The sequence below is a fragment of the Corythoichthys intestinalis genome, chromosome 5, assembly GCF_030265065.1.
Source record: "Corythoichthys intestinalis isolate RoL2023-P3 chromosome 5, ASM3026506v1, whole genome shotgun sequence".
Lineage (NCBI taxonomy): Eukaryota > Metazoa > Chordata > Actinopteri > Syngnathiformes > Syngnathidae > Corythoichthys > Corythoichthys intestinalis.
Window position 1 is genome coordinate 37,651,062 of NC_080399.1, and position 26,315 is coordinate 37,677,376.

Below are 26,315 nucleotides of genomic sequence, written 5' to 3' on the forward strand. Positions count from 1 at the left end.
CGTTCACACAAAGAAACAAATGAGAGGAAGGAGTTTGGGCCTCCATTGTTCTTTGTTGGTTTAGCTCGCTGCCGAAGTCGAGTAGCCATACGCTCAACTGAGGGCAGAAGAGTAAAAAGATTTTCAACACATCAAGCACCCAAGATGTCTCAGCAAGAAGTTTCACCACCTATCAGCCAAGTGGTCACCAGGTCGGAGGCCAGTCATTCTCATTCTTCACGCCGGTCCAGAACGAGTCAAGCTGCTGCGCAAGCACGAGCAGACGCCGAAGCTGCCTACGCCAGAGCACGGTACGCCAAACGCCAAATCGACATGGAGGTCGAGAAGGCACGCTTCGAGGCAACACTACACGCTCTGAAGACGGAAGGTGAAGCAGAAGCAGCGCTCGCCACAGCTAAAGTTTGGGAGGCGACGTTTGAAGAAGAGGAGCGCGCCAAAGTCGACCTCAGCGAGCAAGGGGTATTTTCCAAGACACCCCCCTCCACCAGGCGTGCACAAGAGTATGTGCATGCTCACTTTGACGACCAGCGTGTGCAAGCAGATGGTACACAAACGCCAAACACTGAGCACCTGGTTAGGCACAATGACTCTCTACAACCAGAAAATAGCCCAAAATAGGCTGGTGCTTTTCCACATGTGTGTCACATCGACATCGCTGATGAAGAGCATCTCCAATCTCATCGTGCAAGAACGGACATTTCACACCAGCCTACACCTTCAGCAACCCCACAAAGCGAACTGTCCAATTTAGCAGCCTATCTAGCACGGCGTGATCTGCTGACATCGGGGTTTAAGGTTTTTGACAACCGGCCAGAGTCCTACCTGTCCTGGAAGTCAATGTTCTGCAACGCTACAGAAGGCCTCAATCTCAAGCCCAGCGAAGAGCTCGACCTTCTCACCAAGTGGCTCGGCGGGGAGTCTCTTCAACATGCTCAGAGGATCACGGCAGTTCACGTGAGTAATCCACAGGCAGGTCTCCAACGTCTGTGGCAGCGGCTAGACAAGACTTAGGGCTCTCCAGAGGTAATTGAATCCTCTCTCTTCTAACGGTTGCAGACTTTTCCAAGAATCTCCAACAAAGACACTCACTTACTGCAGGAGCTTGCTGATCTTCTGTTAGAGCTATCGTATGCCAAAAGTGAAAGTTATTTGCCGGGTCTTAGCTTTCTCGACACACCAAGGGGCATAAACCCGATAGTTGAAAAACTCCCATATGGACTCCAAGAGTCATGGGTTACACAAGGTACCAAATACAAAAGGGAAAACGGTGCAGTCTATCCACCTTTTTCGTATTTTGTTCGGTTCGTAAATGACTACGCTGAAATGAGAACAGACCCTAGCTTTATGTTACAATGTTCAAACGTAATAAATCCAAGGGTTGATAAGACATTAGTAAGACGAGACAAATACAGAGTTCCATTAGCAGTGAATAAAATAGAGATCAGTTCGGCTAAATTGACAGCACTTGATCCAGACAAACAATGTCCTATCCACCAAAAACCACATTCACTCGTCAAATGCAGGGGGTTTAGAATGAAAACACTAGACGAAAGAAAGAACATTCTCAAAGAGCACGCCATTTGTTTTAAATGTTGTGCGTCCACAAATCACAGGGCTCGAGACTGTAAAGCTACTATCCAATGCTCAGAATGTGATAGCGATGCTCATGTGTCTGCCATGCATGTTGGTCCACCTCCGTGGACACCTAAAGACTTTAACCCCCCAACCCAGAGTCATGGCGGGGAGTCTGAGGGCCCAAATCCTGTGAACACAGCCTGTTGCACAGAAGTATGAAGGCAAGGCGTAAAAGGAAAATCATGCTCAAAGATCTGTTTAGTTAATGTATATCGCCGAACTTCTCCAGAAAAGAAAAAGAGGGTATATGCCATGTTGGATGATCAGAGCAATTCATCCTTAGCCAGATCTGCGTTTTTTGACATGTTTAATGTGCAAGGTACCATATTCCCATACACCATGAGAACATGTGCAGGTTTATCCGAGACACGAGGTCGCAAAGCTGATGGCTTTGTTGTAGAAGATGTAGATGGTAAAGTCTTCATGTTGCTGCCTACAATAACAGAATGTGATCAGATTCCAGACAATAGAGACGAAATTCCCAGCCCTGAGGTAGCAGCAGCTCACCCTCATTTGCGATCAATCGCTTCACAGATTCCTCCTCTCGACCCATCGGCAGACATTCTTCTGCTCCTGGGAAGGGACATCATTCAGGCTCATAAAGTCCGTGGTCAGGTAAATGGGCCAAACAATGCACCTCATGCCCAGCGTCTCGATTTAGGATGGGTTATCATAGGTGACGTCTGTCTCTCTGGGGCTCATAAACCCACATTGAACTCATTTAAGACGAACGTTCTAAACAGTGGACGTCCCATGTTCCTCAGTCCTTGCGAAAACACAATCGTTATCAAAGAGAAATACACCAAAAATGATCCACTAAACACACAAGCTGAACTAGGACAACATATTTTCCAACAAACAACAAATGACGACAAAGTTGCACTTTCGGCAGAAGATGCGTTGTTCCTAGACATTATGCACAACAACTTTGCTAAAGATGAGGCGAATAACTGGGTAGCTCCACTCCCATTCCGCTCACCTAGGCGGCGCCTACCTGACAATCGGGAGCAGGCCTACAATCGTTTAATGTCGCTCCGCAAAACGCTGAGAATAAAGCCTGAAATGAGAGCGCATTACGCTGAGTTTATGGAGAAAATATTCAGCAAGGGCCATGCCGAACCAGCGCCCGCACTGGCGCCAGATCAAGAGTGCTGGTATCTCCCTAGTTTTGGCGTTTACCACCCGCAAAAGCCAGAAAAAATTAGGGTAGTCTTTGATTCGAGTGCTCAACTTGACAATGTTTCTCTCAATGACGTGCTCCTCAAGGGACCAGATCTTAACAACACTCTCGTAGGAGTTCTGATGCAGTTTAGGTCCGACCCTTACGCCGTCATGGCAGATGTGGAGCATATGTTTCACAACTTTGTAGTTCGAGAAGACCACCGTAACTACCTTCGTTTCTTGTGGTTCCAAAATCATGACCTTGATGGAAAAGTGAAACAATTTAGGATGACTCTCCATGTGTTTGGTAATTGTCCTTCCCCATCAGTCGCCATCTATGGACTGAAAAGAACAGCCATAGAATGAGAAATGGAATTTGGCAGTGGCGCAAAAGAATTAATTGAACGGCACTTCTATGTAGATGATGGGCTAAAGTCATTCTCTTCCATAGAGCAGGCCACTGATGTTCTTTTTAGGGCACAAAAGATGCTGGCCCAGTGTAACATAGGCCTGCACAAAATCTCATCCAATTGTCCTCTCATAACAGGAGCCTTTCCAACTGAAGATTGTGCCGTAGGCATGCAAGGTCTTGACATTGGGCAGACTACCCCACCAATGCAGCGCAGTTTGGGCTTAGGATGGGAGCTGTCGACTGACCAATTCAAGTTTCAAGTAAGAGTAAATGAAAGGCCATTCACAAAAAGGGGAGTTCTGTCAGTTATCAACAGTGTGTTCGACCCACTTGGTTTTGCTATTCCAGTCATCGTAGGGGGTAGAGCCATACTAAGAGACATTTCCACAAACGTTTCAGAGTGGGACACTGAACTGCCAAAAGACAAATTAGAACAGTGGCAAAAGTGGAAAAGTTCTCTCCAACACCTACAACATCTTGAAATTCCCAGAATTTACACTTCAATACCGCTGTCTGCAGCCCAAAGAATAGAGATTGACATTTTTTGTGATGCTTCCACAAAAGCCGTAGGTGCTGTAGCATACCTTAAACTCACAAATGAGGACGGACACACCGAAGTGGGATTCCTCCTCGGCAAAGCACGATTAGCTCCTAAACCAGACATCACCATACCGCGACTTGAACTCTGTGCAGCAGTCCTGGCCGTGGAAGTAGCAGAGTTGGTTCTAGAGGAGCTGGATGTCACAGCCGATCAGGTGAATCTTTACACAGACTCAAAGGTAGTGCTTGGGTACATCTCAAAAACCAAGAGACGCTTTCATGTTTATGTGCACAACAGAGTCGAACGCATCAGGCGCTTTGCACAAACTCACCAGTGGCGTTACGGGCCCACACACTTAAATCCGGCAGACCATGCCACACGAACGTTGCCCGCTGAGCAGCTCTCCAGCTCCACCTGGCTCAGAGGCCCAGCTTTCCTCTCCAGGTCGGACCAAAGTCAAGTTCGAAGTCAAACCTTCGATCTCATAGACCCAGAGACTGACTGTGAATTGCGTCCAGAGGTATCCACTTGCACTACCACCCTATCAAAAGACCAGTTTAACAGTACCAGATTTGAAAGGTTTTCAAGTTGGAAGGTGCTGCAAAAGGCTATTGCCAAACTCCAACATATAGCTCAATCATTCAAGAACAACTCTGAGGTTTCCTGTCGTGGCTGGCACAACTGCAACAAACATTTAACTGAAAAGTCACTGCAACTAGCCAAGACTACGATCATTCGCACCGTTCAAAGAGAGGTCTTCGCAGAAGATATTGGATGCATTGAAAAAGGCACAGCTCTAAAAAACTCAAGTCCACTCAGCAAACTGAATCCATTTGTTGACACGCAAGGGCTCCTTAGAGTTGGAGGCCGACTAAAGAAAGCACAATTGTCTACAGAAGAAACCAATCCCATACTCATCCCTGGAAAGGACACTTTCACGAAAAATTATTTCACCAGGGAAGGCATTTCACGGAGGGAGCAGTCAGAACAGGGGGCTTTTGGATTGTGGGAGGAAAAAGAGCAGTAAGTAGTGTGATTTTCAAGTGCATCACATGCCGCAAATTAAGGGGCAGGCAACCGGAACAGATCATGGCTGAACTTCCTGAGGGCAGGCTGTCCACGGACCCTCCTTTCACAAATGTAGGGCTTGATGTGTTCGGTCCCTGGTCCGTTACAGTGAGAAAAACGCGTGGGGTTAATGCAGATGCTAAAAGATGGGCAGTCATATTCACCTGCATGAGTACGCGTGCAATTCATATTGAAGTGATTGAGTCAATGGACACATCGTCGTTCATTAATGCACTGCGTCGTTTCTTTGCCATCGAGGTGGAGCCACACTCTTGAGATCTGATTGTGGGACAAATTTTGTGAGTGCCTGCAAAGAGCTCCAAATAGACCAACTAGGCTGTCACAATGACAAAATAGGCACATTCTTAAAAGACAGTGCGTGTAAATGGCAGTTTAATCCTCCGCATGCATCCCATATGGCTGGTTCCTGGGAACGCATGATCGGAGTCACCCGAAAAATCCTCAATGCAATGCTCCTTCAACATCCATATGGGAAGCTCACACATGAAGTACTCGAGACATTGTTAGCTGAAGTCACCGCAATTGTAAATGCCCGTCCGCTAACAGCCGTTTCTACAGATCCCGAAAACCCGGTCATTCTTACTCCTGCGATGCTACTCACGCAAAAGGTTGGCACACCACCGATTCCACCAGGGCAGTTTCAGACCGGTGACCTATTCAAAGCCCAATGGAAGCGCGTGCAGTACTTAGCTAATGTTTTCTGGAGTCGTTGGCAGAAAGAATACATAGCAGGCCTGCAGGTTCGTCGCAAGTGGAAAATAAAACAGCCAAACATTCAAATGGGCGATGTTGTTTTAATGAGGGAGTCTCTGGAACATAGGAATAATTGGCCACTCGGACTGATCACAAAATCTTTCCCAAGTGAGGACGGTAATGTCAGAAAAGTTGAGGTAAAGATTTTCCGAAATGGTGAACATAGGTTTTACATTCGCCCAATTCGTGAAGTTGTGCTTTTGATGTCCAAGGATAGCATGTAAAACGAGTTATTGTTTTTGTATCGTTCATTAGTTAAGGGCTGACATCTTGCAGATGTCAGGCGGGGAGTGTTATGTCCTCTGGACTTATATTGACTACTTTTTGGGTTTAATTTCTTTCTAAGATTGTACATTGTTCATCCGTCCACAGGATGTCGCTATTGTAACTCTGACTTTGCAGTTTTTCGTTGGTATTGCTGTGTGCGCTTGGCTTCCCCTAGTGGCGACTTGCTGTAAGCAGTAGGCAGAAAACTTTTTGTTTCAGTTGGAAAAGAGGCCTTGAGGTGTTAAGATGTTACACACCTCCTCTGCACCATACATCGTTGGGAACCCTTGACAAAACAAAATCTGTAAGTTTGTACGTTTTAACAATGGGTTAGATGTAATTTTGGTGTGTCTATTCGGTTGTTTTGTTGTTGTGTGTCTGGCGCAAACCCACACGTTTTTGTGCTAAACTAAAGTAGCCACTTCATTTCATTTGCTCATAATGGAGCCAGTTTTCTGTTATTTACATAAACGTGTTATTGTATAGAAGCTTTATTTTGTGTATGACATTTGTGTTTTATGTATGTTTCAGTTTTACCACACACACGCAAACACGTTCACACAAAGAAATAAATGAGAGGAAGGAGTTTGGGCCTCCATTGTTCTTTGATGGTTTAGCTCGCTGCCGAAGTCGAGTAGCCATACGCTCAACTGAGGGCAGAAGACTTAACTTTGAGCAAGCATAAGTGTCCTTGGTGACTGTCTTGACATTCAGTTGTTTATGTGGTTATCAATAGCTTGCATTTGGTGAGCTTTCTTTTAGGCTAAGAAAAAGGCACAAAAAAATTCCTCCCCCCAATACTTCAGGGTATCTGGTGTCGGAATCACAGGTAACCCACTCACAGCGTTAAACTATCAGGTTTTTGCACTTTTAAAGTTGAAAAAAGATGTTTTAAGTCACGACCACATAGGGATGTATTCCTATGCAACTCTATGGTTGGTGACAGAGTTTTCTGATTTGTGGGCGTGATGTTGCGGTCAAATTCTGTATGTTAATGTGAAACAAAAAGGCAAAGTTTAGAAGGTGTGAAGGTCAAGTATCAGTTTACACAACGTTATTGTATTATCTTTCACAAAAAGCAGAACTCTGACCTCCATATGCCTTCTAAATAGAGCTACAACAGAGGTGTCAAACCTGTTTTTTTTGTGGGCTACATCATAGTTATGGTTATCTTATTTTCTATTCGCATTTTTTAATAACAAAACAAAGATAAGGGGATAGAGTGAATTTTCTATTTTAAAAAAATGTCTATTGTAAAACAAAGGAAAAAATTACATATTCTTATTTTACTTTTCAAATTTAGTCAAAATATTTATTTACAAAAAAAAAATAGGGAAAATATCAGCAAATATTCTCTGATTTGATTTGATCTCTTAATGAGGACGAATGGAAATTTTAATTAAATCTTATTTTTTGTGAAAACTGACATCGATTCATGATTTCCTTTCACGGACCACACAAAATGATGTGGCGGGTTAGATATGGTTTGACACCAGTGAGCTACAAGGTTAATGAGTGTCTGTTAAATTGGATGCTCCAGGTCACGAGTAAAGGAAATGACTTCAACTTTTGTTGATAGATTGAAAGATCGCGAAACAGCCACTATATTGCACAATCTAGCACCGGCATCCTCAATTACCAGACCGCGGCACTCCTCTCTGCTGACCCAGCGCAAATGACACTTTTCAAAAAAATAAAACAATAAAAAACAACCTTTTTTTTAACATGTTATTTGTATCAATCGGTGAGCTATCGCTATGCGCTACTATTTTATCGCTAAATTCTGTTTCATTTTTAGTCAAATATAGATCATGTTCCCACTTCTGTTGTCATCTTTATGACAACGAGGCGCTGATTGGCTGAGAGAGCCTGCATGGATGCACTGATTGGCTGAGAGAGCCTGCATGCTGCTAGCTAGAGTAGACGGACAGCAGCAATGAGAAACATGAGTCGCACCCGGCACTTTCTAATCTGTTTGTTTACATGCCACCAGTAGAAAACCAAATCTAACTAAATGCCATGCTCAAAGTTGACCAAGGGAAGAAAAGTCGACAACAAAAATCGCCGTTCCAATGAGGAATGGACTGGCAAACATGCGTCCATTTTACCAATTGCAAGTACCAAACCTGTGTGCTTAATATGCTTTAAGACAGTTGCACTGATAAAAAGTGAAAATGTGAAACGCCATTATGTTAAAGAGCACAGCTCTTTCGAAGATAAGTTTCCTCCTAAATCAGAATTGAGAAGGAAAGAAATTAACTGGTTGAAGCGGTCTTATCAAGAGTCAAGCAATGTTATTGTTAAATCTATGAAAAAACAACAAATTGCAACGGAGTGCTCACTCAGAGCGTCGTGGGTGTTGGCCAAACATAAGAAACCATTCTCTGATGGAGAAATAATAAATGAGTGTGACTGACTTCACCGATTCTGTTCATAATTTTTATGGACAGAATTTCTAGGCACAGCCGAAGCGTTGAGGGGTTCCGGTTTGGTGACCTCAGCATTGCATCTCTGCTTTTTGCAGATGATGTGGTGCTTTTGGCTTCATCAGGCAATGACCTCCAACTCTCACTGGAGCGGTTCGCAGCTGAGTGTGAAGCGGTTGGGATGAAGATGAGCACCTCCAAATCCGAGACGGTGCTCAGTTGGAAAAGGTGGAGTGCCCTCTCCGGGTCGGGGATGAGATCCTGCCCCAAGTGGAGGAGTTCAAGTACCTTGGGGTCTTGTTCACGAGTGAGGGTAGGAGGGAGCAGGAGATCGACAGGCGGATCGGTCTAGCGTCTGCAGTAATGTGGACTCTGCACCGGTCCGTAGTGGTGAAGAAGGAGCTGAGCCGAAAGGCGGAAGCTCTCGATTTACCAGTCGATCTACGTTCCTACCCTCACCCATGGTCACGAGCTGTGGGTCGTGACCGAAAGAACAAGATCCCGGATACAAGTGGCCGAAATTAGTTTTCTCCGCAGGGTGTCCGGGCTCTAGGGTAAGAAGCTCGGTCATCCAGAAGGGACTCTGCATCGAGCCGCTACTCCTCCGCGTTGAGAGGAGCCACCTGAGGTGGCTCGGGCATCTGGTTAGGATGCCTCCTGGACGCCTTCCTGGAGAGGTGTTCCGAGCATGTCCCACCGGCGGGAGGCCCTGGGGAAGACCCAGGACATGCTGGAGAGACTATGTCTATAGGCTGGCCTGGGAACGCCTTGGAATCCCGCCGGAGGAGCTGTTTTACAGTTAAAGTTACTGTCAATAATTATTATGTTTGCACATTAATGACAGAGCTTGTCATTTATGTTCTGTACATGTGAACATGTACTGTACTACTTGCACATTTTCTTTTTTGTCCAGCAGTGTTTTACAGTTACAAAATGTACTGTCAATTGTTATTGTTAGCACCTTAAAGTGCCTGTGACACGAAAAAGCATGTTTATTTCATAATACACGCGGTATTTTATGCCCCTGAATGATATGGACCGCTTGGATGTGTGTGGAAGCGATCGCTATTTTTATTTAGTTTTTTTAATCCCGCGCCATGAAAATGAGTGACTTCCGGCTTCGGTCTTGCATTGAGGAGGAGGGCGCTGTGACGTGTACGGTAGAAGACGTCCTCTTCACGCTACAGTGTACTGTTGTGTATGAGGACGAAGGATTCGGCTGATTTTGCGGATTAATACGTTTATTTTTCGCATCACGCCAGCCAAACGGCTGCAGAAAAATCATTCTGTATGAGGAAGAGGCGTATGCGCCTTTTTGGAGTTTCAAAAGGTTCCCATTCACCGTGGATATTTACTGTGGGACCATTGGACTTACGAGGAAGTGAGTAAACATCTTGTTTTGTATTATGTCAAATACGAATACAGCGATTACAAAGTAAACACTACAAACTTCCTTTAATAAAGGACTACTTACGTTTGATCATTGATAGGCATGTAAAAAGCTCTCCTAATGCTCATTAGCAGCAGCACGTTAGCTGCACAACAACTCCAGCCACCCTCCTCCGTGGAACGAACTGTAAATTGCTCTCCGCCGGGCGGTTTGCCGATCCACGAAGACAATTGACAACCGGGTCGTCATGTCAAATAATCCAGGCTAGTTATGTGTGATTTTCCGCTTCAAAGACTTTGAAACATCACTCGGTTCAGGCTAGCATGTCGGCTAGCTGTCACGCCTTCTGGTTTGTTTACGTTCTCCGAAGCCGGGGAAGGGAAATGACATATGTCCGATTTAGGTGTCATAAAATATCGTTCGGGAGGTGCGACAGTAAAGGTGAAGTCGACAGTATGAATAAATGAATGAATAAATGCATTTTTATTATTTCAAATCAAAATCAAAATCAAATCAAATTTATTTATATAGCCCTTTACAAAACCCGAAAGGTCCCCAAAGTGCTTTACAACAAAGACAAACATGGCACATAGTAAATAAAAGGCAGGAAAGTATTATACAATGACATTAGGAAGAAAAGAAAGAAAAAAAGAAACGAAACATCGCATCACGATTAGTCAGACAGCAAACAAAACAATAAAACAGATAAAATCCGAAAACATTAAAAACCCTAAGGAAATAAAACCAGGCTAAATTAATCTTGGGGAAAGGCGAGTCTAAAAAGGTGTGTCTTTAAACGAGATTTAAAAAGGCCCAAATTTGTAGTGGTGCGGATCTCCGGGGGAAGACTATTCCATAACCTGGGTGCAGCAACCGCAAAAGATCGGTCTCCCCACTGTTTGAGTTTGGACCTTGGGACTTGCAAATGAAGTTGGCCGGTAGAGCGAAGAGTCCTGCCAGAGTTACGGATGGTTAAAATTTCTAATAAGTAAGAAGGAGCCTGGCCATTAATAGAATTAAAAACAAACAGTAAAAGTTTAAAATCAATTCTAAAATGGACTGGAAGCCAGTGGAGCGATGATAGCACGGGGGTAATATGTTCACGTCTAGGTGTATCTGTTAAAAATCGAGCAGCAGCATTTTGAACAAGTTGGAGACGAGAAACTGAGGACTTGGGAAGACCAACATAAAGTGCGTTGCAGTAATCCAGCCTCGAGCTTATAAAAGCGTGAATTGCTTTTTCCAGGTCGTGGCGAGTAAGAAAAGGCTTCACTTTGGCCAAGAGACGGAGCTGGAAAAAACTTGCTCTTACAACGGAACTAATCTGTTTTTCAAAGTTGAGCCTGCAATCGAATATCACTCCGAGATTATTAACATGTGTTTTAGAAAAGGGAGCCATTTCATATTCCATTCAGCACAAGACTGTTATTTGTCATGACCATGCCATTTATTTAGCAACTGGGGAAATACTTGGATAAAAAGAATATCCTGTAAAAATATTGAAGTAAAGAGACAGAAACAATGACATTTTGCCGCTCTCTTCGTCGCGTTTTCCTCGTTGTGAATAGTTCCCCCTTGACGGGCTGACTGGTCCTTCTCAAGCCATTTATATAGCTATTGGGGAAAAATACTTGGATAAAAAGAATATCCTGTAAAAATATTGGAGTAGAGAGACTGAAACAATGACATTTTGCGGCTCTCTTCCTCGCGTTTTCCTCGTTCTGAATAATTCCCCCTCAATGGGCTGAAAAGTAAAACCGATGAGCCCAGTCTACCGCTGACGTCATCCACCTGTTGGGGACGCTAAAGCCCTATAATGGTAGGCGTGGCTAACCGGCAGATTAGAAGACTAATTTCCCGTCATCTGTGCTTTGCTAAATTGTTGTATATAGTCGAATCGTCTCAAAATATGATTCTAATTCACATAATAATGCCATTTAAGACTTTTTTTCTCGTGTCGTATGCTCTTTAATGACAGATCTTGTCAATTATTTAGTGTCCATGAGTAAACATTGTACTTGCATGTTTTTTGTATTTTTATTTTAAGTCAAGAAAATTTTTTGTTAATTTATTTTCATTTAATCAGAATGTGCATTGAAATTTAGTTTGGTCAAAACAAAACCACCTTTACCACCTTCGACCTGCCTTGTACTTCATTGAAATTAATAGGCTCCTGCTTGTATGACAAAAACAATTGTGGACCTTCAAGATTTGTAATTGAGGAACCCTGTGGCCTATAGACCCTACCCACATGACGTCACAACTCCTTCCTCCTGACTGGTGCCGCCCAATTGTCCGTCAACACATCATGTTTCCCTGTTACGGCTCCGTACATTCCTCCTTATTTACGACGTGTTTTTCTGCTCGTTAACATTAATAATCAAAATGGTGAAGGTGTGTGTGGCGGTCGGTTGCAATAACAGAGAAGATAGACGGAGAAGACGGAGACACTTGAAGTTCTACCGGATTCCGAGAGACCCGGAGAGAAGAGAGCGAGATGGGCTGCTGCAATTCGACGAGAAAACTGGGCTCCAAACGATTACCACAGATTATGTAGTAGTCATTTTATATCTGGTAAGATGCATTTAATATATATTTAGATGGTTTTGGGCTGACAACCACAATTAAGATCATTGCTAGGCTAATCGCCGACAACATACACGTATGTACAGTGCTGCTCGAAAGTTTGTGAACCCCACAGCGATGGTCAGATTTTTTGTAAAAAAAACTAAAATAACCTTATTAAATGTTAAGTTATACCCAAATCCACAATACTGACATTCCAAATAATGGACTGAAACAAAAGAAATAGTTATATTGTCATTCTTTATTTAACAAAAGTGGTTGATTTAAGAAAAACTCAGATATCATGTGTGCAAAAGTATGTGAACCCCTTCAGTTAATAGGATATTGCGCCTCCTTTTGCAGAGATTACCTCAACCAAACGGTTTCTGTAGTGACTAATCAGCCTCTCACATCTACTTTGGGGGATTTTTGCCCATTCTTCCTTGCAGAACGCAGTCAGTTGAGAGAGGTTTGATGGGCGTCTGGCATGAACTGCTCGCTTCAGGTCCCGCCACAGCATTTCAATGGGATTTAGGTCAGGACTTTGACTGGGCCAGTCCAGAACACGAATCTTCTTCTTTTTCAGCCATTCCTTGGTTGTATTGCTGGAATGCTTTGGATCATTATCATGTTGCATGATCCACCTTCTGCCAAGCTTTAACTTCAAAACAGATGGCGTCAGGTTATGTTCTAGGATTTGACAATATTCCTCAGAATTCATGATTCCCTGGACTATGTGGAGTTGTCCAGGTCCTGAGGATGAAAAGCAAGCCCAGATCTTGACATTCCTACCTCCATGCTTCACTGTTGGGAGAAGGTTCTTTTGGTGGTATGCAGTGTTGACTTTTCGCCAGACATGGCGGTTTTGGTTGTGACCAAACAGTTCAATTTTGCACCTACATCAGTTGATGAAAACTCTTTTTAATTTAGTCTCGACAACACAACTGTTAAAAAAACAAAAAAAAACTACTGATTGATTGATTAGGAAATCAGGTTGAAATAATAGAAAATTCCAAAATGTTGAGGGGGTTCACAAACTTTTGAGCAGCACTGTATGTAGTGAGAGTGCTATCGCTAAACCATATAAACATTAAAAGCCCTAACTCCATTGACAAACGACATGAAATACATTAGACTTGACAGTGGATGTTAGCAATAACAAAAGATTTTGAATTGAAAATTTCGTAACTCACCTTTCCAAGCACAAGATAGATTCCTGCCGAATTTTCGTGGACGAGGACCTGTTTCACCCAACCAGCAACGAAGTATTTATAAGCCTCCAAGCTCTTAAAGTTTTTCAAACTTTCGTGAGAATAGGCTGATTTTGTGTGGACAAGATAGTTGTACGTATCAGGGTAGCTAGCAGATGTCAGGCAAATACGGCGGAGACAGCGGGTCGAAAAACATCGATTTAGGCATCAAATATGGATCTGGCGAATGGATAAACTGAAGCTTTTCCACATAACGCCTTTTATGCAACGCATCAAGTGAGTTTACGGCATCCGAAAGCAATGGGTCTTCCATGAAATGCATTATAAATTGCTCGATCAATTGAGACCATTGATAATACAGACACAAAATGACGGACAAGTGGGCGGAACCATACAGCGAGCACATGATTTTGTGACGTCGGTGGGTAGGGTCTATATTACGAACGGAGTTCAACCTCCCATGAAGAACCCAGGGTACCAGCGGGAAACCGGGGTTGACAAAACCTTGTTACCTAGTTTGGGGTCAATCGGTGCTACGACGCTGAATATGAGATTGATTTGTTGAACCTGTGCTAACCCAATCAGAGTTACTGCTCGTTCACATAAAAGGGGGCGGACACCAGAGTCAAACAAACCTTTTGACGAAGGCACGGGCACCTTATTTCACAGACGAGGAATACGCGATAATTACGCGGATGTAGAGGCTTGGAAATTTAAAAAGAAAATTAAACACCCCCATAACTGTTTTTTCTTTCTTTCTTCGTGTTAAATTATTTAACTTTGAAATATTTTAATTGATTCTAACATGAGCTCTTTTGAGTTAAATGTAATTCCTACTTTGGCCTGCGGATGGCGCATGTTGCGCTCTGACAGGGAAGAGTGGAGGCGCCACAGTCGAAGAAATTACTTTTCTTTTGTTGTGGAGTAAAAAAGGCTCGTAGCTCAACTTGTGTCCTCTACTCTGTCATCACAGATAGTCACACTACAAGCCCAATTGGTTCACCTAATTTGCCCTCTGAACCCCAGAGGAGCAACACGGAGTTATGAAGAATTTAAATCCATCCTCCCCGCGAAATCCAACACCACTTCAGCGAGTAGAGCGCGACCGGTCTGTTGGCAGCGAATTACAGATTGTGTGAATGTGTCACTATGCCAGTTTAGTTACGTCCATGAAAAGAAATAAAGCCTGCTGTCAGCACAATAAAATAAGATTTAGTACATTAACTGTAAGAAATAATTTATCGTATGTGCATCACCACATGAAGCAGGATGATTGTATGTTTAGTCCCTTTGACTGTATGAGTATGTATGTCCTTTGAACATCTTCAGAGTAGAGGTTAGATCGGGCCTAAGAAATCCAGCCCGACCCCGCCCAAGACCAATCAATTAACTTTATTTGCAGGCCCGAGCCCGAAACCCCCCCCGGAATTTGATGTTATATTTGTGAGGACTCAGGAAAAGAAGGAAATGGGGGAATGCGATTCTCGGTTTCGTTTTGTGTGGTCACATTTGTGACGATCAGTGTTGTCACGGATTACTTAAAAAAGTAATTTATTACTGATTACACCTCAAAAAAGTAATCTAGTTACTTTACTAATTACTTTATTATCAAAGTAACTAAGTTACTTTAAAAGTAACTTATCAGTTACTTTTTACCAATTTTTCTCCTTTTGCTGCCTAAACCATAAAAATAACAGAAAAATGTCATTGCGGCTAGGTCTTTATTTCAAAGGGGAAGTTCAGAATTTTTCACAAAAGGCTTAATCTTTGAGTTAGCGGGGGTTTCATTAGTCGATGGAGTTGATTTCAACCACCATTGACTCGCCCTAAAACTAACAAATAACTGACAAACTGCACGAAATTTGTTGAAATCAACTCCAACGACTAATTAAACCCCCGCTAACTTCAAGATTAAGCCTATTGTGAGAAATTCTCAACTTCCCCTTCGAAATAAAGACCTAGCCGTTAAAATGTTGACTATAAAAGTTGTAAAAGCGCTATATAAGTATAACACCATTTACCATTTAAAGCAATAAAACAAACAACATAATGAATACTAATAACTCGAACAGTGTCAAGATGTGTATATACAGTATTGGCCAAAAGTTTGGAGACACCTCAAAGGTGGATACTTTGAAGAATGTAGAATACAAAACCTGTTTTCAGTTATTTCACTTTTTTTGCCATTCCATATATTTGTTCATAGTTTTGATGTCTTCAGTGAGAATTTACAACAGTAGTGAAAATACATAAAATGCAAAAATTAATAAGTGTGTCCAAACTTTTGACTTTTGTTTCAGTCTTCAACATGCTTTTCCCCCAGTCCCACAAATGTAAAACTCCCCCAATGATTACAAACTAACTATAAAATGTACATGAATACACATGAAGGCTGGTTAAAATGTACATAAATACACATATTATAAAGGCTGGTTACAAACTGTAGAATTGCTGGCTGTCTCTTTACCTGTCGGCTTTGTTTAGAGTTTTTTCGCGTTGTGCTGTAATGCCAAGTGCTTCCTTGTTGAATTGGATGTCGAGTTTTTAGCGGTCGACAGTCTTTCTGAGCCAGCGCAGAATTTGCAACGCACTGAGATATTTTTGTCATCTTTACTGGACCGATATGCGAAGTAATGGCTGTATCTCCAGTAAGCAAATGCAGCTATTTGTTGTGTATCTCCGGCTCCTTTATTGTTAGCATCCTGATAGGTAGCCAGGCTACCTGGCTACCAGGCAGACGGCACGCACACAGCATGGTAATACATGTGACCGTTTTTTTCCGATGAGAAAACGTGAGATGTGATGTCACTCCCAAACTCAAGAGCAGTATTTTCTATTCAAATGCTCTTCGTACATGACTACAGTATTCTTCATTCTACATACCGTATGAGGCAACAACAAAATAGCAACACACAGGCACTGAGGAAACTAACTTTAATCAGATTACTGGCTTGGAAAAATGAACGCGTTAGATTGCTCGTTACTGAAAGAAAGTAGGGCTGGGCGATATGGCCTTAAACATGTATCACGGTAAATTGAGCAAATTTATCTCGATAACGATAAATGACGATAAATTCGCCCAAGCGGACTGTTATATAATTTGAAAATCTGAATCAATGCATGAAATACAGATTAACTATTTCTTGTTGATTTATTTACCAGCATTCAATTTGATATACTGTATTTAACAATTGTACATGCAGTCTAAACATTAAATTTATAAAAATTAGGGCTGTCAAAATTATCGCGTTAACTGGCGTTAATTAATTTTTTAAATTAATCACGTTAAAATATTTGACGCAATTAACGCACTTGCCCAGCTCAGACATATTTAAATGTCACTAGAGTGAAAGGCCCACCTGTTAATTGTGTTTTGCGGAGTTTTGCTGCCCTCTGCTGGCGTTTGGGTGCGACTGATTTTATAGTGTAAGTAATTATTGCCATCAACAATGGCAGGCTACTAGTTTATTTTTTGATTGAAAATTTAACAAATTTTATTAAAACGAAAACATTAAGAGGGGTTTTAATATAAAATTTCTATAACTGATTTAGAACTGATTTATTGTTATAATAAACAAATACAGTCCTTATGTACCGCATGTTGAAAATATATATCCATCTTGCGTCTTATCTTTCCATTCCAACAATAATTTAGAGAAAAATATGGCATATTATATAGATGGTTTGAATTGCGATTAATTACGATTAATTAATTTTTAAGCTGTAATTAACTCGATTAAAAATTTTAATCGTTTGACAGCCCTAATAAAAATGTATTGTAAGCAATAAGAATTCAAGTATGAACATTTATAACAGCGTGTATGACTTGAACAATGTACACTGTCAAAATCAATATGCCTGTGCAAACATGTAATTGTAACACAAATGACTTGCAGCTTGAACAGTACACTTCAAAAAGACAACTTATTGTTAATGGCTGCTGTGATATAATTATTAAATACAAGTGTTTACTTTATGGTTTAAGGGTTTTTTTCCCCCCCCAGTGCATTTTTTCATAAATGCACGCACAATAAAAATAGCTGGGGCCATTTCTCGGTCATTATAAGTTTCGCCGTTGGATTGTACTTTATGCAGAATTCTTTACCATCACAAAAGCTATCAGAGGAATCACACACACAGACAGATACAAAATAACGCCACATAGTAATTGCTAGATGCAGTCCGTGCCCAATCCACTCATTAAGTTCAGCCGTTTCGACAAGGTTAGAGCCTCTATCCGACTCCATAACGTTCATTTGTAGCGTTAGCCGCTAGCTAGCGTTAGCCTGGCTACCAGTAGAAAGCACTGAAAGCACCATGTCCGGAAATCGTGAGAACAAAGGAGGACAGCGGGTGAAAGCCCGTCTGGATGCCACCAAGAGTCTACTAAATGTCGGTTGAAAGTTTGGTGAACCTCCCTTAAGCCACACTCCATCACGTTTTGCTTGTAGCGTTAGCTGCTAGCGTTAGCTTACCGGGCTTTTGTTTGATTGGCTTCCTGATGATCACGTGACTCCCTACGTAAGCACATTCACTGCTTTCTTAAAGGGGAATGAACATAGACGAACAACACAGAATCAAAGCGGGATGAAAAGACTATTTTCTTGTTTTATTAATTTACCGAATTTACCGACATGGTCAAAATTACGTCGGTCATCGTTAAGAATTTCGGTGACGGTAAATTTTCGGTTTACCGCCCTGCTCTAAAAGAAAGTAATCAGATTACAGTAACGCATTACTGACAACACTGGTGACGATGCCTGTGCATAATGATAACAAATTAAAGCCCGTCTTTTGTAACAAATTCTCACAGTTAAACAAGACTGTAAGATGCATATTCAATAAACATTTTGGATTTGACATTCATTTTAATCTCTTCGAGTTGGCAGGAAAAAAAACGCATGTTTTCTCAATGTTTAAATAGTCTACATATATTTCCGAATCACACAGCATACGTTGTTCTAACTCGGATATTTAGCATCACCGATGGAATACATATATTGTCCGCTGGCGAAATATCGCAAGGACAGGCACACATTCTGCTCCATTGTGAGGGCCTGACTTCGGCGGGTTACATTAGAGACGTCCGCCTCGATCAGCTGGCACAGGTAACGAATTCCCTCAGCTGAAAATCAATATCTTTCATGGAGAATATCGTCCGGGTATGCCAGCGGATTCTGGCGGTCTCTAAATACTCGTGCCCTCCGAAGAGAGCCCCTCACAATCCCCACGCCAATGTCGTACGGGTCATTGAGGTACGCCGTCATTGTCAAGAGGACACGTCCGCGGAGGAGTGCTGTTTAAATAGGGCATGGTTAATCAGAAACCTGGGGTATAGCAAGATATAACTCTGAGACGACCAGGTTTGACATGTGGCATTTGTTGCCATCGCAACATTCTCCGGTTTCATCATATCCACCTTTTGTAGGCCCGGTTAGCCGGGAAGTTAGGCTGCACGTGATGAAGTGACTCTCGAAGTTACACTGATAAGCCAGAAAACCGGCTTCGTAGTACAGGTCTAGCATAATCAAAAGAGAATGCGGTGAGTTGTAACACGAAGTTACACTGATAAGCCAGAAAACCGGCTTCGTAGTACAGGTCTAGCATAATCAAAAGAGAATGCGGTGAGTTGTAACAAAGTGTGCTTTTGTGTTAGATGACAATTATCTGTCAATTTATTGTATGGAAACTAAACGTTCAGCATTGTGTGTGGGAATTGCAACTGCTGTAGCAAATTTTGACACATGTGCGACATATGTTCGTTTAATGTTTTCATTGAATAAATGTGTACAGATGTTGGATGCTGGACATTAGTTCCGCCCCCGCTGCCAAGACTGAGAAGTCGTTACTTAATGGAACGTGTTTACTGGGTAAGAGCTTACCGGGCACCCACACCACCTCCATCCTGTCCAGCAGGGCGGTCGGGATGGTGGCGGTGGTGTTGGCAGTAGCGATGAAGAGCACTTGAGAGAGGTCAAACGTCACGTTGAGATAATGGTCTGTGAAGCTGTGGTTCTGCTCCGGGTCAAGCACCTAAGAGAGCAACGTCTAGCGTCAGCTGATGAAGGCCAAAAAGGAAATCAAACACTGATGATGAAGTCTTTCAAGAGAAGATGAATCATTCCCTGTAATCTTTCATCTGAGGGCTGGAGAGCGCTACCCGAGCAGGGAGCCCCAAATTATAACGTTCTCCCTGTTGCTTTTGTTCAGTTTGGAAAGAGTCCTGAGAGTTCAGCGATATGTGTTTCGCATATGAGTACGATTATACAACGTGGGGATGGAACTGTTGTATGATGTTATTCCTGCGGTTTTAATTTGCAGTGAGAAATCTGGCACAAGTATAAGGGCTGTATGATGAGAACAGCTGACCTCGAGCAGTGCAGCTGCAGGATCTCCTTGCCAGCTCATCCCCAGTTTGTCCACTTCGTCCAGAAGGAAAACTGGATTATTAACGGCCACCGTCTTCAAACCATTGATGATGCGGCCCGGCATGCTGCCTACATAAGTACGTCTGGAGGCATAGTCATTATTATTTAGGAAACTGCTTCAGGAAACAAAAAAAATTGAGAAATGGTAGAGCCTGTAATAAAACCTTAATCAACCTGCAATCAATCAGAAATCAAGTCACGAATCACACTTTCCATCCTTTTGTTGTCATCATGGAGTACTGTTCAACCATTTGTCTTGCAACAATTTTAATACCCCCTTCAGGGGAAATTTTGATTACACAAACCAGATCAACCACAACAAAGGAAAATTGTAGACCGATGCATAACAAATGTTAATTTTGGTGTTTTTCTTTTTTAATTATTTTTTTAAAACAACTTCAAATATTCAATACACCCTATGAACATATGAACTTCATTACAATGACATTACAATGAACAGACTGCTATGATTAAATCTAACCCTACTGACACGGAGGTCAAAAACGCCAAAAGGCATGTCTTTGCATACATAACGTGTCAATAGAAAGCACACAGAGACTACTTGAAATCCATGACTTGGGCTTTTTCTTAGGCACAAGTGTCCTATCCTGCTTGTTGAATTTGGAGCAATAGGAGGCAACATTTGATCAAATAAAAAATATTTGATAAAAGCGTACAATTTTTGAATCCATTTAAGTAATTTGCTGCCTTTGAAGGCTATAGATGAAAGGTCTGACAGTTAATGGTCGTGTTTCAATGGAAGTGACGGTTTCTGAGGTAACAGTATATTTGTAACTCACTGTCTGCCATTGATAATGACAAGACATCTGATCAATTTGAACCGGGAGGTTTGCCAGTGAATGATTACCTTTCGGTGAAAGTTTCTGTGGTGATGTTTTAATCATAACTTACTGGCTTCCATTGACGGCAATCAACTTCTAATCCATTTCAATTGGTAGAAGATGGCAATGATCAAAGGCATCTCACAGTTGAAAAGGATTGGTTGTTTATTGCGGCCAATTAGGCTAGGTTCATACCACAGGTCTTACTGCAGGAATCCAATTTTTTCGTGTTGTTCCGACTCAAGTGAGGCATTAACTTGACGGTCTGAACGGGAAAAGTTGAATAAAAGTGGATCATTTTAAATCCGATCTAGGTCACTTTCGTATGTGGTTAAAATCCGATCTGGGCCAAATTTTTCCAGAATGTGGCTGCGGTCTAAACTGTTAAGTCCCCCAAATCGGAATTCATGCAGCAATTACGTCAGCAAAGAGCGAGAGACAGGGCGCTACGGTAGAGGTGTAGCTGTGCATTAGCGTCTAGCTTGAACGCAGCTTTTGGGGAAAGGGCGGGCTTGACAACAGTCATAAAAGAAAAAAAATTGAGGATAAGCCTGAGAATGCTTGGGTTTCTCTCTGCTCCAAATGAGCAATATTTTAAGATTGCGTACACGGCGGGAGTCTGTCTGGATCTGTGTGCGTCATGTGTAGTCATTTTTTTATGCTCCTGCGCATGCGGGTCAGTTTGCTCAGCGCATTCAAACTGCGATTTAGTGCATATGCGTGATACTTGAACAGGCTCAATTGACAAAGGGAGTCTGAAGGGGCACGCCCAAAAAAGATATGACAAAAAAATCAGATTTGTGCATTAAGACTAGGGTTGCCACCTTTCAGAAATAGAAATAAGCCTTACGGGCGAAAAAAAGGGGCATCCCCAAAACTCCTAAAATGCATAGAAATGCATTTTTAGAAATTTAGATGAGATTAGAAATTTTTTAGATGAGAAAACTGTATTGTGCACTTTGTGGGCATGGCAGTTTCCTTGCTGCAGATTGTTTTTTTTTTTTTTTTTTTTTTTGCAGGTTAGTGAAAACGAAGTTGTGAATATCGTAATTGACATTTGTGTTGTCGGCACTGAATTCGGTCACGTGATGCATTGACAAGCCAAATTTCTTAAGGGAATGTTCCAGGATAGCTACAATTCCAGCAGCTGACTCGTCTGCATTCTCTATGAAGTCCAGCATTTTGTTGGTGAACCCAGACTCTGGACTGAAGTACTGGACAGCAAGGGGAACATCTTCCTGTTCAATTTATTCGAGGCATCGGTCTGTATGGAGAATGGGATGGGTGACACTAAGATCTTGAGCACATCACCCACTGCCTTAGGACCCAGGACTTGTTTCAACAGTGTCTCTTGCTTGTTCTCCCCAAAGCCATTTTCTTCACCATTTTGAAATCACATAAAAATCTTCTGATTGAGCCTGTGTCCAGTCAGCACTATTGTAGCTCTGGCTGGCTACGTTTTACTGTGTGGTATACCTGTGTCACCTCAGCTGCAGTAATTTAGAGGGTAGGAGTAGGATGATGTCAAATTCACTATTAATCAATCTACAGATAGCATATATTTACAGTCGGACTATTTATTCAGTGTTTATTTGCTGTTAATCTATTAGGAATAATTCCAAATAAGTAGCATTAGTTAGCGTAACAAAATAACATGTTCTTTTTGGGTACATAAATTCATTTCATATTGACTGATAATGCATGTTTCAAAAAAAAAAAAAAAAAAATCAAAATTCCTAAAAATAATCAACCATAGTAGCAACTGAAATAGCCTAGCTATGCTCCTATCAATGCAAGATGTATGAAGGTAAATATAAATATAGCCTATACGTTATACATATACAAGAGCATAATAACATACCAAATCAAGCTCAGGGGATGTTTCAGGTACAAAGAATTGTGACGAAGGCTCTGCTGGGATCTTATATTTGTGGAGGTCCCCTACAGCATGCTGTTTTACACTTCCGTGAGACACTGCAAAAACTTTCCTGCCTGCCTTGCAGTTCGCGTTATAATCATCATCAGTGACTCTATCGAGCCACTCCAGTCTATTTTTTGGAGATGTTTCCCCTTTTGAGGATGACGTGGGGTGTCCTGAACTTCTAATGTTGAAGAGACATGTTAGTTTTGAAAACGCGCGGGCAGTGCACTGAGCAGAGAGAGCGAGGTAACTCGGCAACGAACCCGGAAGTGGAGCGCAGTGCAGGGCAGACAGCAGCGGGCAGGCAGATAACTATCTTGCTGTCTTTAGTATCTCCTGCCCTTTTTGTTCATTACTGTTGGCTCAGTGGTCACTCATGAGCGCAGGTGTGTGTTTGTGTGTGACAGACATGCATGGGCTGGCCGCACCGCCGCCCGCCACGCAAGAGCCGCGGGTCGCGCTAGGTCGACCCATGGAACAATTGTTAAATACGGAATAAACTGCGTTCCGTATTGGTTCAATACAGAATGCAACTTTTAATTCCCAATTACGGAACGATTCCGTATTTCAAGGGACGGGTGGCAAGCCTAATTAAGACCTACGGTATGAACCTAGCCTTAGTTACCTTGTGTGTTTTGGAAGTTTCTGCTTGAATTTCTTTGCAAATCATCAGAATTGCCACCCAGAGTTGCTATTGATTTGTGAACTGCTTCCCATATATCTAGACTTTTTGCTCAAGAATGCTTCAAAGTAGGGTGGATCGTCAATGGCGCTTTGCTCCTTTTATGCCCGATAGCAGCCCATTACGTAGTGGGTAATCAACCAAAAGAAACAATGGACTCCATTTTTACACTAAGATAAAAACGTTTGATTATATCATTTTTGTTCTTTCGCAGACCATAGCTAAGTGTCACAAAATTTATGTGCCTTGAAGCCTCTAAATTACTTGATTTTCAGCCTTTCGGGTGCGTAAAAAAATGATGCATTGTTAACTTTTGCTGCCCATTTTGTCTCATTCACCTTGTCTACAAATTTGGGATTCACAGCAAGAACTGCTTCAAACAGGGAAAAAAACGTATATAACGGAAAAACTCATTTGGCACTTATCTAAATGTTAGCTGGGGCGAGGTCCACGATACCTGTGCCCTCGGATGTCCGACTGATCACATACACCGGCGAGAGCAATGCAGTGGAACTCTCTGCGCAGACACTTGGCGATAGAGCGCCCCACACTTGTTTTACCGACTCCCGGTGGTCCCACGAAGCACAGGATCGGGTCCTATCCACACATCCAAAGTTTTGCTGATTTTATTAGCAAAACAGACCTTTTGTATAAATTCATGTATGAAACTTTGAGCACCTTCAGTGAATCTTTCAGCTGCCTAACAGCCAGGTACTCCAACACACGTCGCTTCAGCTTTTCCATCGCGTAGTGATCATTATCCAACAATGTCCGGGCAGCTTGGATATCCAAGCTGTCTATAGAGTTTGTGGGGTTGCATGGGAAGGTTTCACATTTATTGACTGAAAAAGTGATTGCCGTCAACAGCGAGAGTCGTCCATTTCAGATCTTCCAATTCAAATGGATTGGATGCCTATATCGCTAATTGGTAGTAAATGAGTTAATTTTCACCAGAACTTTAAGAGAAATCCAATTAACTTGGGGGAAACTAGTTGAACAGTAGAACTGAAATGTGCCCCTGAAGAACTACATTCATCGCCAACGATAAAATAGCTATATTTGATTGTTTGTTTGAGGTAGTGAATGATAGAAATTGTGGTTTAAACCCTTTTCAGGGTAGTGGTCACTACAGAGGACATTTAGTCAAAAGTCAATCATTTGCTTAACTCATTTTCTGCCAGAGTAGGTCACAGACTATATGTTGTAGCATTAAGTAAAAGTGGGAAATTGATATTAAAACCACCTTTTCACGGCAATAGACGTCTGATCCGTTTCAACTGGGAGGGGCTGGAAGTGATCAAATGATTGGCAGTTTATAGACCCTACTCACATGACGTCACAACCACGCCTCCGCGCCATATTGTCCGTCAGCTCGTCGTGTTTACGCATTACCGCTACGTAAATTCCTTTTATTATGGCGTGTTTTTCTGCTCGTTAACATTAATAATCAAAATGGTGAAGGCGTGTGTGGCAGTTGGTTGCAGTAACAGAGAAGATAGACGGAGAGACTTAAAGTTCTACCGTATTCCGAGAGACCCGGAGAGGAGAGCGAGATGGACTGCTGCAATTCGACGAGAAAACTGGGCACCAAATGATCACCACAGACTATGTAGTAGTCATTTTATACCTGGTAAGATGCATTTAATATATATTTAGAAGGTTTTGGGCTGACAACAACAATTAAGATCATTGCGAGGCTAATCGCCGACAACATACAGTTTCAAATTCAAGATGTTTATTTCTCCGCCGTCATTATTTTTTGGATAATACTTAGCTGGTACCAAGTGAAAGAAGCTGGCCTCATCTACGGATCATCAGTTAAACAGGAATGTCCAAACTTTTTGCAAAGGGGGCCAGATTTGGTGTGGTAAAAATGTGGGGGGCTACCTTGGCTGATTTACGTAGAACAATATATTTAAACAATTTTTAGCAAGCCCTTTGTGTGTCACATTTGCTTTATTATTGTTTTTTTTAATTCATAATTTCAACAATCTCGCCTTTGTGGCGTTCCCTTTCGACACTCGGGCTCTTGCGAAATACTGCTGCTGTGAAATTAAACTAGCTTCAAGTTGCTATAATTTCTCGCTGCGTATCTTCCTTGTAATGTTGTCGTACATGTCAGCGTGTCTTTGAAAACAGCGACTGTCTCTTTGCAAATGAGGCAGACACAGTTGTTGCGTATTGTATTGAAGAAATAGTCCAATATCCACTTATCCTTGAAGCGTCGGCCATCGCAATCAACTATTTTTTTTTATTGATTGTCGCCATTTTAGAAAATTGAAAGGGCCACACAGGGTAATGTTGCTTTGAGTGCTGCTCTTAAAGTTTTTCAAAGTTTCGTGAGAATAGGCTGAGTTTCTGTGGACAAGATAGTTGTAGATATCAGGGTGGCAGATGTCAGGCAGAGACGGCGAAGACAGCGGGTCGAAAAATATCGATTTAGGCATCAAATATGGATCTGGCGAATGGATAAACTGAAGCTTTTCCACATAACGCCTTTTATGCAACGCTTCCAATGAGTTTACAGCGTCTGAAAGCACCGGGGCTTCCATGAATTGCTCTATAAATTGCACGACTAATTGAAACCATTGAGAATAGGGCTAAAAAATGACGGACAATATGGCGGCCGGATACAGCGACACGTCATTTTGTGACGTTGGTGAGTAGGGTCTATAGACCCCATTCAACTAACGTCACAACACCGCCCCCTGACTTGTGCCGCCATATTGTCCGTCAGCTCATCGTGTTTACATATTACCGCTACGTACATTCCTCCTATTCCTGCGTGTTTTTCTGCTTGTCAAAGGAATCACCACGTAGTAAACGAACCCAAAAACCTTCCTGACAATCGTTAACATTGATTAATCAAAATGGTGAAGGCATGTGTGGCGGTTGGTTGCAGTAACAGAGAAGATGAATGGTCATTTTAGTAGTTACTGTGTGCCCATTGTTAAAAGGGCAAATCTCGAAAGCAGCACGGTTTGTTTATCTC

At 42.2% G+C, this 26,315-nt stretch overlaps 2 protein-coding genes across 5 annotated transcripts in view; one reads left to right on the forward strand and one right to left on the reverse strand.

Annotated features, from left to right (window-relative positions):
- lonp2 (lon peptidase 2, peroxisomal) overlaps nt 1-26,315 on the reverse strand; it is a 74,463-nt gene that overhangs the window by 34,071 nt on the left and 14,077 nt on the right. For all 4 annotated transcript variants that reach the window (XM_057835934.1, XM_057835933.1, XM_057835935.1 and 1 more), the window contains 4 exons: nt 24,002-24,120; nt 23,781-23,920; nt 19,820-19,961; nt 19,333-19,483 (listed from right to left, as the gene is read on the reverse strand). In XM_057835934.1, the coding sequence (XP_057691917.1) occupies nt 19,333-19,483; nt 19,820-19,961; nt 23,781-23,920; nt 24,002-24,120 (552 nt within the window). The remainder of the gene's footprint in view (nt 1-19,332; nt 19,484-19,819; nt 19,962-23,780; nt 23,921-24,001; nt 24,121-26,315) is intronic.
- The window catches only part of LOC130915825 (uncharacterized), a 61,391-nt gene continuing 36,147 nt past the window's right edge, over nt 1,072-26,315 (forward strand). Inside the window, exon 1 of the mRNA XM_057835936.1 lies at nt 1,072-3,468. Coding sequence (XP_057691919.1) covers nt 3,166-3,468 — 303 coding nt within the window. The 5' untranslated portion in view covers nt 1,072-3,165. The remainder of the gene's footprint in view (nt 3,469-26,315) is intronic.